Below are 17,840 nucleotides of genomic sequence, written 5' to 3' on the forward strand. Positions count from 1 at the left end.
ACCTCTGATGAATTTTCTAAAATCATACAATCGCCTTCCAGTATACTCATCCACCTAAAATAAGGAAAGAATAAATGCAAAAGAAATAGAGGTGTCACGTGCCCATAAACACATAGTAGACTAGTGGGACAAAGAGAAGCCACCCTTTCCCTGAGCTGGCAGCTCACAACAGGCCTTATTTCACTCACTCTCAGGAAGGAAAAGAGATTGAAAGAATGATGGCACTCCGTTTCATCTCAGTACCTCCTGAATCATGAGTTCTTCTGACTCTAGAGACAATTAGAAGAATTTTTTTGTCATCACACAGTACCAATCCATTAGTCATGTATGACTGGAAAAGGGCTTCCAAAGTTGCCCATTTGGGATTGAAACCAGGGAAGGAATATCAGTGCATGTCCTCTATATTTCACCAGGAAGATAAAATCAGAGTATATTCTAAGGAATGGGTCCTCCTTGGACAATGCCACTTTATAAAAGGTCGAGTTGAATGCTTTCTAGAATTGAGGACTTGATAGGCTGAATTCAACATTTCTTTACATCAGTTTCCTTTCTGTTCCTTGAAACTGAGTTATAGTTTCAGGGAAATACCTTCAGTAGGAAAAAAAAATTATCATGTTCATTAAGTCAAACTTCGAGTTAGTAAAAAGGGTGGTTGTTATATGACTTCATAGCTTTCACTTCCAGACTCAAAAATAGATAGAAGGTATAAATTTAGTTATACTTGATGGCAGTAATACTGAAAAAAATACTTTAAAAGTAATGAATGGATCATTAGCATTTATTATTAACACTTTATTAAAGTTTAAATCTTTTGGGGTATCTTCATGAATCAAATGACTTCTATACTTTCATCAAAACTTTGTGTTTCCAAATAATAATAATGATGATGATGATAATAATAAACCCTGTCATTTATTTTAAAACCATACTTTGGAGACCAGAATCACTATTTGATATTTTCCAGGTGTAATTCTCAACTTAGTGAGGCTCAAGAAACAACCTACATCTGATGAAATAATTGGGAAAATGTATTCCACATACACAATGTGGAAATTTAGCCCTTCAGTTCTTTTGAAGCTCTGGAAAATGTATTTTTCTTTAATTCACCTATTGAGAAAGGCATAGCTGGAAGACATGAAAAACATAGTCTTGGTCATACCAATCCCTAATCAATAAAAAGCTAAAGACTTAAGCAGAAAATAAGTCACAGATTTGTGCCCCAGCAAAGCAGCTATTTTTATTTTATCATCATCATCAGAAACAACATTCTGACAGAACCCATTTACTATCAACAGCCAACATATATAAGCCGTATGGGGTCTTGTGATTCAGATTTAGGAATATCAGCCCCAGAAGGTCTAAGGCTTTGTACATTAGTATATATTGAGTCCTCATTCCAGGTGGCAAACAGCTGCACCTTTTTTAAAAAAAAAATAAAAATAAAATAAACAGAACTTCCCAAATCAACCCGAAGTCCTTGTTTTCAGAGGAGTCGTTCTGTTTAATCGGAACCTTCTCCCCCAAAAATGTAATAAACGAGTCCGGAAAAGGAATGGGGAATATTTAATATATTTGTTTTGTGTTCCCGATGGTCCGCGGAATAATGAAATTCCTTAACTACTTCTCTTTAACTTGCATGAAGAAAGCACGGTATGTTGCTAAATCTCTTTTCACCAGCAACTGCCGAGAAACAACTTTAATCCTTGTTAGAAAATTGCAGAGTCTGGGACTGACAAAGAGCTCATGCTTGTTCTATTGTTAGTGCTTCTGGACCCTGAGAGTGGAGCCCTTTACAGCTGCATGTATCCAGCCTGGCTCAGCTGTACTATTTAGGAGAGGAGGTTTGTCAATTTCTATTGACAATGGAGAGAGTTTTTCTGTGCCTGTAGCAGCGCTGACACAGTCGGGGATCAATGCCAGCCATTCAGACTACACCCTCTTTCATTGCTTTGGTTTGTTAATTCAAGACTAAAGGTCCGCCGAGGGGGTTTAGGGTGTTTAAGAAAGCTGATGAACTGTTTAAGAAAGCTGATGAACTGAAAGCGTTTATAGCCCTAGTGTGGCAATTTCCATAGTCAGTGGCAACTACTGGCACTGAGGGAGTTGTGTCCTTGTTGACCCTCGCGTTATTAAAAATGCACGAGCGCGGCGCTCCTCGATATTTCAACACTCTTTCATTGTCAATACCACCTTCTGGGCCCTTCAGCTTGTTGCTTACTCTAAAGATCTCCTTAGATTGGGTTTGAAAACTTCACCTTAAACACTAGATTAGACTGATGTTCTGTTTTCCGTGCTCCTGTTGATTTGTTGAACCTTCCCAGGGCTGGAAAGCAAGTAGCAGCTTGATGGGGAGACGGGCTGCTAATATGATTTACCAGTCTACAGTCATGCACAATAAGTGTGAATAAATACAGGGGTCTCACAGAGTCAACCCTAGCCTTTCCTTTTCTTTTATTTTTGCTTTAAAAGAGATATCTCAGGAAAATGAAGTGAGTAATGCATGCCCTTACAGGAGCTGGATGAAGCATGAATAAAAAAAAAATACATATTTTTTTTTCTTCTGTTAAAGTGGTTGGCTGCTGTCATGTATTGATGTGGAAAAAATATATAATATACACTTAACTGCTTTATTCCTGTGTGGACCACAGCAAAGAATAAAGCAATAATGCCATGCCATTGACTTCAGTGAGGACTGCTATGCCCCTTCATTGCCATCCCCTGAAGGAAAAAGTGAATAGTCAGCCAGCAAATGTTTTATTATAATAACTTCAGAATGAAAGGATGTTTTCTGGACGTTTGAACGTTTCTACAAATTGGCCCTACTGCAAGACGTTTTGGGGGGGTGGGGGTGGGGGTGAGGGCAATCTACTTGAGACTGTTTTTCTTTTCCCAATGATCAAAAGTAGAACCTACTGCACTCCAGGACCCAAAGGGGGCTTGTGACCTGGGATTTTAAACACCAATTGCAACACCACAAATAGAAAACTCCTTGCCTCTGTTTTGTCTTTTTTTTGTTTTGTTTTGTTTGGTTTTGTTTGGTTCACAAGAAGCAGTCATGAGAGTGAATTTTCCATGTCTTGATCCATAATGGCTATAAGGATTCTGTGCCCATCTGCTGCTTTTCCAGAGCAGAACCCAGGACTCCTTGCTAGCCTTCACCAAATTCTTTAAGATTCTATGACCTTTATATTTTAGTATATGAAATTTCCCTTTCCCCTTTTGCAAGTGGCCGTGTCTCCTTGCTGATAATCACTCTGTATGATGTGTGGTGATGCTGATATTACTTCAGCATTTTTACTCAGTGACAGTTCTGATGTATTATTTCTGAGAGTGTTAGGGAATCTATTGACAATTTCCCCCCCTCGAAAATGCTTTCCACCATAGACTTTGATTTTTTTTTTAGTCATAGGATCTAATAGTTATTACTAATTTCTATTTTATATTAAATATGCTTTTGATTATCTCTTCATAGTAATTATCACATTTGTGCAGCAGAGGAATAAAGTTAAATTAAGTTTAAACTGGGTGAGGCTTTCTTTTAAAAAAAAGACTAGGTATGGAGTTATATTGCAACATTATTTGATTTTCTCAGGTATGTCTTCAAAAGTGTGGTTAGCACTAATATGTACAGAAATAGGAAAATGTAGCAGGTTTTAACTAACACTTTATACTAGCATTTGTTCTAGGAAGTATTTTCACTTTTCAAAGGAGTGGGTCATTTTTCACCTAAGGAAGTATTATCATTTTAAGTCTGCTCTTCTTATCTGACCAGATTATATCCTGTTTCTGATGCTTAGGTCTTTTCTTCAAATAGTATATATGTTCATTAACAAAATTGAAAAGTCTATTTTTATTTTAAAGGAGAAGTCACGATATTGATGTTCAGAATAATGAGAACTAGCAAAGATAAAAAATAAGTATGACAGAAGCAAAAATGAATAACTCTACTGTATAGTGTTAGCAGAAATAATCAAATGAATTCACTGAAATTTTTATTAAACATGTTGAATTTGTAATAGTTTGAGCATTTAGTTTCTTAAATCCTATTATTCCTACTGTTTTGAAATCTCATAAAAATAAGACTATAACCATATGAGGAGAGAAAGCAAATGTAGATTGTGAATAATAGGCAAAAGAAAACAAATTGTGTTTTAAGTAGCATGAATTTCATTCATTATCAACTTGACATTATAGGTTTTAGAAATCAGTTAGTCCATATCTTAATTAGCTTAGCCCATATTTTGTGTATGTTCTGTACACTAATTTAAAAGTATAATGACATATGAAGCCAATTTGTTTTCAGAAACTAATAATTAAAGTACCATTGTTCTAGTTAGATCAAAATATGTAAGAGCAACTTTTTAATAAACATAAGTCAAAATGCTAAGAAAATCAGACTTTCTCTGTTGAGACAACTCCAGGAATGGATTGCATTAAATATCCCCCTTCCCCTCAAAAAGTGTTATTACTTATAAAAAGATTTTTTTAATTGACCTCTTTGTATTTTGATATTCATATTTACATATATACACACATATAATAGCAAACTTAAAAGCACACACAGTTATAGCACATGTATACAAGATTCCTTAAATCCTTGTATAAGCTACCCTGTCCTTTCCCAAATACTGTCTAGAATCTAACTTCTTGTAACATATTCTCTTCACAAACAGCAGTATTCTTTGAGTTGCCGGAGCCTAGTTACAGTCGCTATAAACTGAATTCATTTAACATGTGAATTGTGACTTCCGTACTGCCCTTTTGGCACACGTAGACCCAGAATTTCTCTTATTTACACAAATTTGGACATTATAAAAAGCAGGAAATTGCATTAGGGGAGGATTTCAGTCCCTCTCCTGGAGAGAAACCTGCAATAAACAGGGCAAGGACTTGAACTCTTCCCAAAACTAAATCGCTTCCAAAATGAAGAAAACTCTTTCCTCTTGCTGTATGAGCAGCAGACAGCCATTGAGTCATTTATTTCAAAAAGAATACTACCCTGACAAGGTTCCTCAGATCCCAGGGAAGGTTTATTCATTGTTAGTAGGGTCTGAAGGATTTGAGACGAACCTAACGCAGTAATAGGTCTAGGTCTGGCTGAAGATTCAATTGTAAATGGAAAGATGTTTTTGTTGGGGGTGCTTTTTTTTTGCCATAATTCCAAAATAAAATAAAAGAAAGGCATCAGAAGATTTTGACTCTGTGCCATGGTGACATTTACCATTTGATTTTTTTCTAGGACTCTACAGTATGGCATGGAAACCTTGAAGTGATGCAAAATTTCTCTTTGAAAATAATTTAGCTGGTTTTCCCCCTGCTGCCTCAGCAGGCTATTCATTGCTATAAACATGTATTTAGTGCCCATTGTTACTTACAGCTTACAAAGCAGGCTACTAGGCTGCAAAGTGCAAAGCTCTGTTTCCCTGTGAATATTCTGCAGCTGAAAGACTAGTGCTAATTCATGTAAAGCACAGTCTAGGTCAAGTTAGCAGATTTCCTAGCAAAACATGCAATTCTTTTAACAGGAAATTATAGCATTATTGACTTCAAGTGCTGATCTGTGGTCATTTCAGAGTGTTTCATTACCCCTCATTACCAAATCTGTTAAATGAATACTGCAGAGGTGTTTTTGTGTGTGTGCATGTGTGTGTGTGCTTTTTTTTTTTTTTTGGTGTGTATGTATATGTGTGTGTGTTTTCTTTTCCTCCCCTCTGCCCTGCTACCCCATCCTTCTTTCCAGCAATGGTACAGCAGCTCCATGAAAGTCATTTCCGTGTGGTTGGCGGATAGATTAGATCTTCAGCTTCACATCTACCAACTGAAGACTCTCATCAAGATAGTGAAGGTAAACAAAATGGCTTTGAATGTAATGACCTATCATTGTTTGATACAAAAGATGGAAAAGTGTAGAGACACAAGAATATTCTATCAGGCATTTTGGAGCAAAGTGTAGACCTTTGACTTTATAAGTACAGGGACATCCCAGTGTGGAAAGACCCACCACAGATGCAAATTGGCAACTTCTTGGTAACTTATGGTTATAGAGAGTGGCATGCAAGCACTAAGAGGGACTTGATCATTGTCTCACAACCCACAAGCGTCAGAGGCAGAATTTGAACTCATGACTTCAAGGTTGGGGTTCCATCTATGCTAACATAAATAAGTAAATACTAAAAAGTTGAGTGGAGAGAAACACTGATCAATTTCATTGATTTACATAAAATAGAACAATCTACTCATTTTTCCTTATGTTCTAATTCATCACAAGTTTATTTTAGTTGGCACACATAAACAGGAAAATAATTATGTTTCTATAACTTACATAGATAATTATGTGTTAACCTAATTCTCTTAAATCTTGAAATGTGACTAAGTAGCAATTCAATGGGACATTTATTAATACATTCTATCACTAAATTACCTCTTCTAGATTATGTTTTTGTTTACCCTTGAGAAAATCCTCAGTTATTTGAATCTGAAATTAAGATAATATATTGCTGCAGTTTATTAATTCCTGGGCAATTCCATTCTCCTGTGTCTGAACTAATCAATATAACTATAAGGGAATGTCAAAGAACTTCATTTTTCAAGTTACAGCCATACTTAAGCACTTCAGTAACTTACTGAATGAGTGAGTCATTTAAGTATGTTCTAAGTACAGGACCCAAGTTGGAAGAAAGATATCAATAATGTATAGGGTTCCCCCTTTTTTCTTTTGTAATTTGAATGTTTAATATAATATACCATACAAATTATGATCATTCTGCCACAAAGAATGCCTTTTAAACTTGCTTTAGTCAAGACCTTGGTTCATAATGAACCATTCTTAATCAGTTAGCATCTATCCAAACGCTAACTGGTTGCTTGTCTCCATCCTAGGTTGGGACTTGGGGAAAATGCATTATGGAGCTCCTCATAAGGAGCAATTAGAGCAAATTCTTATGCAAAGAAAAAACCCCAAGCAATTCATTCTATGCTAGCCTATCTCAATGTGTAGGGTTTTTTTTTTCAAAATAAAGGTTTAGAAAAACTAACTTTCCATGCAATGAGGGGAACTTATGATTAAATAATGTCCTCCCTACCAGCCTGTGTCTTCTTGTCTTGAAGTCCATGAACTAAAATTCCTAGTTAAGGCTAAAAACCCAGCTTGATGCTATTAGAAAGCCATTTCTGTTTTTAGCAACAGTGCAGGGATCTTCATTTTAGTTTTCTGTTTGTCCATAGCTAAATCTGGATGGAAACTTAAAAGCAAATTTTGGCTAAACTTAAAAAAATAAGGCTATACTAAGGATGAAGTTAATAGATACTGGCCTAAACATCATTCATCGTTATCTTGGTTTCTCTATACTAACTATAATAGGCTGCTTTATTCCATAAATCTTAGCCCTAACCTTTGGACCTTTCCTTGATGACAACATAGAGACCCAAAAATATGCTTGCACATGTCAGGATTATGTATAAACAGAGAAAATGACAGAATTAGAGCTACACTTTTATAATTCCTCAACCACAATTGCAGTTTTAGTATTTGTCATATTTTGATTCACAAATATTAGTGTATATTACCAACTAGTATCTTCTTAACAAACACAGAATCTTAGATCAGTGGTTTTTACCTCCTACATTGAGACTCTGCCTCTCCTTTATGCTCTCCTTGTTTCTGCAAATAGGACTTGGAAATCTATAACTTCTTTTAATGAAAAGAACAAACAAACAATATGTTTGCATGAATAAAGGTTTTAACTGTTTTGATGTCTTAGAATTGCCTTCTAAACCATTATTCATGATAGTATAAGCCAGCAGTCCTCAAGGTCAGCTAGGTGGCTCAATGGATTGAGAGTCTAGCCTAGAGATGGGAGATCCTAGGTTCAAATGTGGCCTCAGACACTTCCTAGCTGTGTGACCCTGGTCAAGTCACTTAATGCCCATTGCTTAGCCCTTACCACTCTTCTGCCTTGAAACCAATACAGAGTATTGATTCTAAGATGGAAAGTAAAAGATTTTTTTAAGAGTTAATATGGTATAGCAAAAAGAGTACAGGACTGAGAATAAAAGAGTTCAGGTTCACATCCTGCCTCTGTCCCCTATCTCAAGTGATATATCACTTGACTTCTTGGGCTTCAGTTCTCTCAACTGAAAAACTGAGAGGGTTGGACTAGATAGCTTCCAAGTCCCCTTACATATCTAAGTCTATGATCTTCTGATCAAATATATATTTAGGGAAGTCAAAAATTTGTATTCAGTTAATTTGTCAATGACTAGACTAATGTTAATTGGATTAACGTTAATGATTAATGGATTGAGAGCCAGACTTGGGGAAGGGGGTCCTGGGTTCAAATCTAGCCTCGGACACTTTCTAGTTGTGTGACCCTGGGCAAGTCACTCAACCCTGACTCTAGCTCTTCTCACTCTTTTGCATTGAAACTAATACACAATATTGATTCTAAGATAGAAAGAAAAATATTTTTAAAAGACTAATATTAAAATTATTCAATTGAGAATGAGGGCAATTATGTTCAACATATTATTTTGAATTCGATCTTGGATAATGTTTAAGGGGAAAATGTATCTTAATATTAGAAAATTCTGGACTTTAGCTATAATACATGCAAACACACATATATGTGTGCTGACATATATACACATGTATAATCTGTATGTATGTTTACACATGTGTATATATTTACATGTGTATATGCATACTGTGGGTCAGTATATGTGTGTATCTCATCTGTATAGATATATACACACATACAGCTAACTACCTAAAACTGAAATTTCAGGTGTATTAAAAAAGAGAGATTTAGAAAATTTCCTAATCAGGGCATTATATTTCTGTGATCCAAATTTTTAAAAAAATGTTTTTCTGTTTTTTTAGTGTGTCATATAGAAACATTTTGGGCTTTAAAATTTTCTCTAAAACATGGCCACCTATATAGTTTTTAATAAAATGATCTCTGCCCAAAGAATTTGGAACGTTTTTGAATAACCTAGACATTACAAAACCAGCACTAGTTCCCAAAGTTATTTTCTCTTCAACCAACTTAATTTTGCTCCATATGTGTAAAAAAAACATGTTAGTCTGACAATAAATATTTAGTAAGCACCTACTCTGTGCAGGGTAAGTACTGGAGATACAAAGAAAAGCAAAAGAGAGTTCCTACTCTCAAGGACTAGATTGACCATATTGCAACTACATAGCTCTATCTCATTCCTGGGCCATTTTCAAACTATGATCTCTGCACTCTGTTCCCTGGACCACCCAGGAATGCTTTCAGCCCATCTTGCCCAGAACAAGCTTCCATGTCACTTCCTGAACATTTGCAAACCATGATGCTAAGTGCCATATCTGTTTCCCTTTAATAGTTCTTCATGTTTTCTACCCCCATGCGAATGCAAGTTCCTTGAGGTCAGGTATTATTTTACTTGTATATATTTGTATCCCTGGTGTTTGATATAGTAGCTGGCACATAATAAATGCTTAGTAAATAAGCACTTAGAGTATACCTGACATATAATAATGCTTAATAAATGTTTTTCATTCATATGCTTGTTCATTAGTATATTCAGTGAGTGACAGAAAATCCAGAAATGTTGTTATCTTTTGCTCATAAGGCCATTTTCTCAGATATAATAGATCGGATCTACTCAAATGTTGCTATATTTCTGTGATCATATAGTGCTCACCTAAGTCATTCTAGCTTACACGACTCTCCTTTTTGCCAGTATACATGCTTAGAAGTCAACTGATTAATTTATTATAACTATGTCTCATTTTTTAAAGGCAGACCCTAACAAGATTTCCATGAAAGATTTGTCCATTAAATTATTTATAATATTTAATTTGCTGATGATCCAAGTGAGCAAGAGATTAAAGTTCAGTATAAAGGCAACATCACAAGAATGACAAGCAGTAGGCATGCATCCACTTCCCTGTGTAGTTGTCTGAAAGGGATGGATGTAGGTGGAATTGAGAGGATGGAGGAGGACGGAGCAGTAAGAGAGGGCTCTCTGGCAGGCGATTGTGACTTAGAATCTGTTCCATTCATAGTGGAAGATGAACAGATCTCCCTGTCAGTGATAGAGGATGTTTACAGGATCAGAATGAACTCTTCAGAAATACTTAAATGAAGGAATGAATGAATACCAGCTCTTCAACTTACCTTCCTAACTATTCCCTTTAAAACAATTAAAATACTAGAAATGTATAAGCCACTAGGGCAACAATATAAATTGTAATTGGTTTATGGGTCAAGGACATGACAAAAATCAATCATGACCTAATACTTTATGGTAAGTTTAAAAAACAAACACTTCTTTTTCCAGACATGAGATTTTATTTGGGGTAGGGAACTCTCCATTTGTGCAGATTGGTGATTCCTCGGTAATTTATAATTAGATAATAGGGTCAGTGAGAGATGGATTAACTTTTCTCTTGTCACACAGTTAGTATGTTTCAGAGGCAAGACTTGGCTTGAACCTAGGTCTTCCAGACCACAAACTTATCTCTCTATTCAATAAGCAGAGCTACAATGAAAATATAAAATAAAAGCACTGTTACTAAATTAAGATGTATTACTAAATCTCATTTTTATCAGGCACATATCCCTGGGGGAACAGTTTTTCCTTGAAGCTTGAAGACCTGAAAGTTGAATGATAGAACATTTGGATTATTTACGAAATTATTCTTGAGCCTCTAAATACAATTTAGCTGCTTGATTTCACTTTTTGAGTTAATATAAATGTGCTCATCCATACGGGAACAAAAAATAGCCTCTAAAAGAGAATGGGATATTAGTATCATCTGAAATTAAGACACACATGAAAGCAGTGTCTATTCATTTTATTATATTACATAAGTGACTAGTGAAAAAGACTCATTACAATTTAGTGAAAATCACTTTATTTAAGCAACTGAAATAGAAACTCAGGATTTGAAATTATCTGATTCTGAGCTTTCTATATAAAATTGCTTTTATGTTTGAAAATATATGGAGGATGAAAGACATGACATCAAAACCCCTTATATCATAATAGTATCTAAAATATTATGTCTTAAAATTTGATAATTCTACATATCATCTCATTTGAGCCTCACACTGAACACTGTCAGGTAGATACTAACAATATTTCTGGGCCCATCTTGCAGGTAAAGAAACTGTTCCTGAGAAGTTAAATGACTTGCCTTCTGTCATGTAGTTCATAAGTGTTAGTGGCAATATCTCAGCCCAGAATTTTCTGGCTTCCAATCCAGCATACTAGTCACTTTTGCCATGACGTTATACAAGATTACATAGTAGCATCTCTAAGACACCTCTGCTGTTTGACAGTCTCACAGGGCTATAACTGAAAGTGGTTCCTTCCAAAATCAGACATATATGAGGGAGGAAGCATATGCATCATTGACAAGGGCAAAACTACTCTACTATGACTCTCCATCTTCCCAGCTAGATACAAGGTGTCTCTCTTGGCCTTTCTCATAAGTTAGGAAAATAATTAAAAGATTTTTGAACTTAACAGGACCTTAAATGGAGGACTATGCTGGCAAATGTTTAGCAACTAGCCTTTTTGGCAGGAGAATATGGTGGGAGGCAGGGAGGAAGGAGGGCAGGATGATAGGACAGAAATGAACATGACACACTTTTAAATTTAATCTTCATTATTAACATTTTCTCCATCACTTTCTTAAATCTAGACAATTAAGAAAACAATAAATCAAGCTCTGGCTTTTAACAGTTGCTGATTTCTGAGGTATAAATGATTTCAGGGCTCAGGAACTAGTTAAAGGAGGCCCTAGCACTCCCTTCCTAAAAATCATTGAATCAAGCTTCCCTCATTTTAGAGATAAATACAAGAAAGCCTCAGAGGTTAAGTGATTTTCCACTAGTGTGGAAGACAAGATTTGAATCCAAGTCTCCCTGAATTCCAGTAGAATTCCAACTACTATACTACAGTCTTTCCAGTCCCATTGATGAAATCACTTATAAAGAGCCAATTCATTGCTCAAAGTTATTTGCTGGATACTAGGTTATGGAGTATCTAAAACCCTTCTTTCCCTCTTATATTACTTTTCCCTTACCACATCACAAAGGTTAGAACTCCAAACAACAATTGCTAGAAGAACTCATATTTCTGAACCTGGAGTAGGTGGGTAGGTACTCTGAGCAGTTACATAGGAAACTGAATTTTTAGGTTTTCTGATCTGACAACAATAAGTTTTTAAATGTCAAAGAAATTTATTTTTTTAGTTGCCCCCTTGGGTTGAATTTCTTCTTCATTTTTGTTTACCCAATCCGAGGTTTTCCGAAATGTAAATGAACTTTTTCCTCCAACTTCAAATGCTAGGATTGAAAGTAGGCCTAGTTTAAAACCTCAGAAAATCAGCATTAGGAAAATTAAACTGAAATGTAAACAAAAGGGAAGGTGTGTAGGTGACATGCATTTTAAGTGTCTATAAACTCTCTCTATTTTTTAAAGGAATCACCATAGAAACCAGCTCTACAGTATTTGTTCTACTTGACAACATACAACACACTGAAAAATGTGTGTGTTTTAAAGTCATATTTCAGAAGAGCACAAATACAAAAAAAAAAGCACAAAGAGGAAGAATTAATGTATATAGCAGACAAACTTGTGACTATTCCTCCATTTAAAAAAAGGAATGAGAAGGCTATCGCTAAAAACTGAAGAATTGAAAAATATTTACATATTGCCACCTGGAATTGTATTATGTAATTCTAGGAGTCTGAAAATTTATGCAAAGTTAAAGTTATCGGGATTAGCCCCCCTTCCCCTACCCAAACCTAATATGACTCAGAATTGCAATTAATTTTTCAACATTAAAACAGAAAGATCGTCACTAAGGGAAAGGGAAAAGAACTGAGAATACTCCTTCCTTTGCTTAAGTGCAGAGGTGGGGATCAATCAAAAGGTTTGGAACTTTGCATGTAACATAAGGCCTTCTCAATGTATAGATTGGCTTTGCAGAGTTGTTTTCCTTTTTTTATTTGCTATAAGGGATAACTTTCTGGGAGAGGTGAAAGGTATATAGAGGTCTATGTAAGTGATGCAAAAACAAAAGGTATTAAAATTATAGTTTAGAAATTTCTGTAAGTATGATTAATATCATCTTTATGACTAGTGCTTTGCATATATCACTTCCTATGCGTGTGACTCAGGACAAGGCACTCCATTTCTCTGGTCCTTAGTTTTTTCCTCTATAATATAAAAAATGAGGAGGCTGGATTAGATGATCTTTAAGGTCCCTTTTTACCTTAAATACACAATCCATTACGATTAGATATTTAATAAATGTTGAATTGGTGACTTCACTACTGCATATTTAACTGATTATTATTTGAAAAGAGATTTCTGATCCAGATCCAATGAGCACTTTTTAAGTATTCACTAACTGCAAGGCACTATGCCAGTGAGATGAAAAGTCAAAATGAAAAACAACCTGCCCTCAGCAAGTTTAAATTCTACTTCTGCTTGGAATGAGGAAAGGGATTATTGTAGAATAGCCTTATATAAAACTTGAATGTGGTTGCCCTTTATTTTAAAGTAAGTCCTACAAATTCCTGAATTTGTACAAAACAAAGCTTCATTTTTATATAGTGGTAATGGTTTGCATCCCTCTAGATACAGTGCTTCAAAGTAACATATATACTATAAATATATGTATATGTGTATGTGTGTACTTTACTTTTCTGACCTTATAGGTCCAGGAACGTACCAAGAAAGATTCCTTACATAAGACCCTACACATACCAGAACCTTAATAATGCTGCTGAAATTGAATTGATCTGACCAGGATGCATAAGGACACAATCCAGTAGATAGATAGATAGATAGATAGATAGATAGATAGATAGATAGATAGATGAGATAGATGAGATAGATAGATGAGATAGAAGGACAGACATGTAGAAAATAAAGAAAGGAAGAAAGAAAAAAAGGAAGGGAATTTATTAAATTTTATGTTCCAGGCACTGTGCTAAACTAAACAGTGGGTATAATAATATAAACAAGCAAGACAGTCCTTGCTCTCACAGAGCTTCCATTTTAATTGGGGTTGGTGGTGGTGCTTAACACATAAAGGAATGTTGGGAAACTGGGGAAGGTGAGAATGCATATGGGGGCAAAATGAGGAGACTTCAAGAAGTGGTATGGAGGCCTAGAAGCTGGTAAGATAAAGCAAATAGCTCAATGACTAGAGCCAAGTGTGCATGGGGATGAATTCAAGTGTCTGTTAAAGTGGACATATCAAAAAATATGGTCATATCTTAGAGTTATTGGGAAATATATTGATGAATTTATAGCAAGGAATCATTAAGTGAAATCTAGAATGTTTAGGTGAAAATACATTATGATATTACCAGGAAAGAAAAATACTGAAATTGTCTAAGGAAATCTCCCTCCCCCCCCCCCCCCCCAGAAAACATACAGAGACTTCCGGTTACAAGGTGTTTTGGAGGGAACACTAAACAGCAAGACCTACGAAGCTCTTCACAGTCGCTTAACTGTGGAGGAAGCTACAGCCTCTGTTTCTGATGGAGGAGGACTGCAAGGCATTACAATGAAAGACAGCGATGAAGAGGAGGAAGAAGAAGAAGGATGAAGAGAAAATAGATTCTATACTAGTGACTTAACATTGTTAATTTTGTTCTAGAATTAATGTTAGGGTTCTGACCACATACAAATGATTGTATTTCATTTCTCTATTTTAAAAAATGACTGTAAAAGCAAGGCCAAAAATGCCAAGGATTTCAGGAGGATACTATTATCCCTCCTTCCAACCAGCTTGACACAGAGCTGAGTTTTGCTGTCATTTGTGACTGAGATGTATACCTTTCATTTCTTGAATTCAACATTATTTCTTTACATCCATTGAATTGTATCTTGTGCATAAAACAGAAATATGTACCTCAAATTGTGACCAGAAGTCATTCATCACTGTGCCAATTATTCAGTGCCCTTGTTAAAATATGGTGTACTTTCAGATTTATAATTTTCATGTAAGTTTCCTGTTACGTAGTTAATTTGCCATGTTGTGTGATATGTATTAAATGTTAATCCAGGTTCTTAGCACTCTCAATTGGTATACAGCTAGCTTTAGTGGACTTAAAGGACTGCAAAACACACCTACAGCTTAGACTATTTCATGGTCTTGTGTCTTAGCTCATTCTGTATATTCATCTTGGCAAGTTTAAGAGAATTCCAGGTCCGGAGGAGGGGAGCTGTCATCAATACATCAAACTTCTCTTTCTTTGTGTAACAGCAGGAGTTTGCAGGCAATAAGTAATACAATGTATCATGAATACTTCTGTATTTATCTAACTTTGTATAGATTGAAAAACAATTAAAAGATGTTTTCAGTATTTCAAACATCCCACTCATCTAATTTGCTTTTGACTTAAATTAGAAATGGTATTAGCAATTTTTGAATGAATATATTTGGCATATTTTGTAGCAAGAAAAAGTTTACTAAACATATTCAGATCTTAAATTCCCTTATTTATCTCTGTTTTGAAATTATCCTTTGATGGTTCTGAAATGTAGGGCATTCCTGTATCTCCATAATCATAAAATTTTATAACCTGTAGATTATTTAGTTCAATCATTTTACAGATAAGGAAACTGAGGCTAACAGGTACAAGGAGGAGTGGGCTGGAACCAACTAGAATCATGTTGGAAAAGAACCAATCATTAAATTTTCATTGTGAAGATTTACACCTCAAAAATCAACAATCATAGCTCAATTGAGGTATTATTGTTTTGTTGATCAGTCTGGACTTAAGAAAATGTTAATAATGCACTTGAAACTTAAGAGTGTTTGACAATTTTTTTGAGAGACTGTTGTTAAAATATTCACTAGTACAATCTTGATTATAAGACTAGTATTAGGACCTAAGTCTCTGGAGTTTTATGGTTTATTTTTATCAATCTCATGTACTCTGAGACAATGGGTCACATGTTCATGACAAATCACCCAACCTTGCTGGGTCCATAAAATGAACATCTATAAAAAATGATATTGAATTAGGTGTGTCTTCTAACCAGATAATGTTGGTAGAAAAGTAGAGGTTAATAATACTTTACCTAATTAGTGTTGAATATAAGAGAGAAAAGTAGGATCACAAATAGAGTTGATAACATCATAATAAAACCCTCTCATTTTACTAAAAGAAATTAAGTGACTTGGCCAACGTCTTCCAGATTTTGTACCAAATGGGTGCCAGAACCAGAACTTGAATCTAGGTATTCAGGCACTAAATTCAGCACCCTTTTCACTATCCCACTTCACATTTGTACATTTAAGTGAATAAGGAGAAAATATCAGCTACACGCTGGTATCTAAAATGAATGGGTTTGTTTAAATGACAAAACAGGGAGAGAGAAAAGGGTAGTAGCATGGGCTTTGTAAAGAAAAAATAATATTAATGCCTATTCAAGAGAGAAGAAAGAAACATAAAGGGCCTAATGTAAAGTTGTGGGGATCCAGCTGTGGCTTACATTCTGCTTTCAAGGATTTTTCCTCTTTAAGTCTCAGTAGTTTCTTTCTCTACTCCTGATAAGTCAGTAAAAGGGATCTCCTGATGCTGGTGGGGTAAGTGTTCATATTAAAGGACCTTTCTTCCAGGACTTAGGAAGAAGGGAATAGAGGGGGAGAAAAGGGGAAGAGGGAAAAGGTGGTGTCAGGAGGCCAAGTAGGAAAGGGGTTTATAGCTTCTGAAATCAGAGGGGAAGCAGGGCGAGGGGGAAGAGAATCCTTAGTCGCTGCTCCTTCCTTTCTCTTTTTCATCTGAGCTCTCTGGTACTCACAGGGGAAACCGCTTAAGTGTCATCTCTGAAAGGTAACAAAAAGTCACTTCTGAAGTGAAAGAAATCTGCTAAGGGCTCCAACCCGAGTACGTCTCAGGTGGGACTAGTGACCCCGCTGCCTAGTTCCTTGGGGTCCCCAGCAGAGGGTTCACACTGTCCCCAAATCTCCCACTGGGTCTGGGACCCTGGAGAACGCTTTGCGTGAAGCATCAGGCCAGCCTGGTGGCACTCATATTTACAGAAACCAGCTAAATCACCTCGGGCCTGAGTGGGACTTCTGAAATTTGTCAATACAGAGAAGACTGAGATGGGTGAGAGTGGTTAGGAAAGTGAGGAGAATTTCATTGTTAAACATTCCCGCTTCTTCCTGCACATTGAATGGCCTGAAACGATCGATATCCCTAAAAGACATTTACATCCACTACTGACTTGGGTTGAATGTCTCTAAAACTGTCTCCACAGAATCCAAAGGGGCACTCCAGAAGAAAGCTCTCTTCATTAGCACTGCACCCACTTTCTTTTCCCCCTATGCATCAAACCCTGAAGAACTGGTGGTGTGGGGAATCTTGTAGTACAGCGATTTGAAGAATGTGTTAAGTGAAGCCTCAGACCTACCTTACAGGGCTAAACTTGAGTGAGAGTCATTGAGAGAGAGCTAGAAGATATCTACCCTTCAGCGGAGCTGTTTTACATGAACGGACACCGAGACTTTCACAAATTGCAGAAGTTCTCTTTCCACACTTCGAAGTTGCGTTCAAGGTCACAAATGAATTAATTCAACAATTTTGTTTACTTATTTATTTATTAGCAGGGCACTGTGTACACTGGTAAAAGGGAGGCAGGAGATGAACAAGGTTGAACTTAAACAAAATAGTCCCTGGCCGCATGAAATTTGCAGTCTCAGGCGAGATATAGTAGCTACACTCTTTCTTTCTTTCTTTCTTTCTTTCTTTCTTTCTTTCTTTCTTTCTTTCTTTCTTTCTTTCTTTCTTTCTTTCTTTCTTTCTTTCTTTCTT

The 17,840-nt window shown here is 35.9% G+C and overlaps 1 protein-coding gene across 15 annotated transcripts in view; it reads left to right on the top strand.

The window, feature by feature from the left end:
• CADPS2 (calcium dependent secretion activator 2) overlaps window positions 1-15,389 on the top strand; it is a 694,484-nt gene extending 679,095 nt beyond the window's left edge. For all 15 annotated transcript variants that reach the window (XM_044678498.1, XM_044678502.1, XM_044678507.1 and 12 more), the window contains 2 exons: window positions 5,741-5,845; window positions 14,438-15,389. In XM_044678498.1, coding sequence (XP_044534433.1) covers window positions 5,741-5,845; window positions 14,438-14,620 — 288 coding nt within the window. In that variant the 3' untranslated portion in view covers window positions 14,621-15,389. The remainder of the gene's footprint in view (window positions 1-5,740; window positions 5,846-14,437) is intronic.
• Window positions 15,390-17,840: the final 2,451 nt, after the last annotated feature.

Source organism: Gracilinanus agilis, chromosome 5 (assembly GCF_016433145.1).
Source record: "Gracilinanus agilis isolate LMUSP501 chromosome 5, AgileGrace, whole genome shotgun sequence".
In the NCBI taxonomy this organism is placed as follows: Eukaryota; Metazoa; Chordata; class Mammalia; order Didelphimorphia; family Didelphidae; genus Gracilinanus; species Gracilinanus agilis.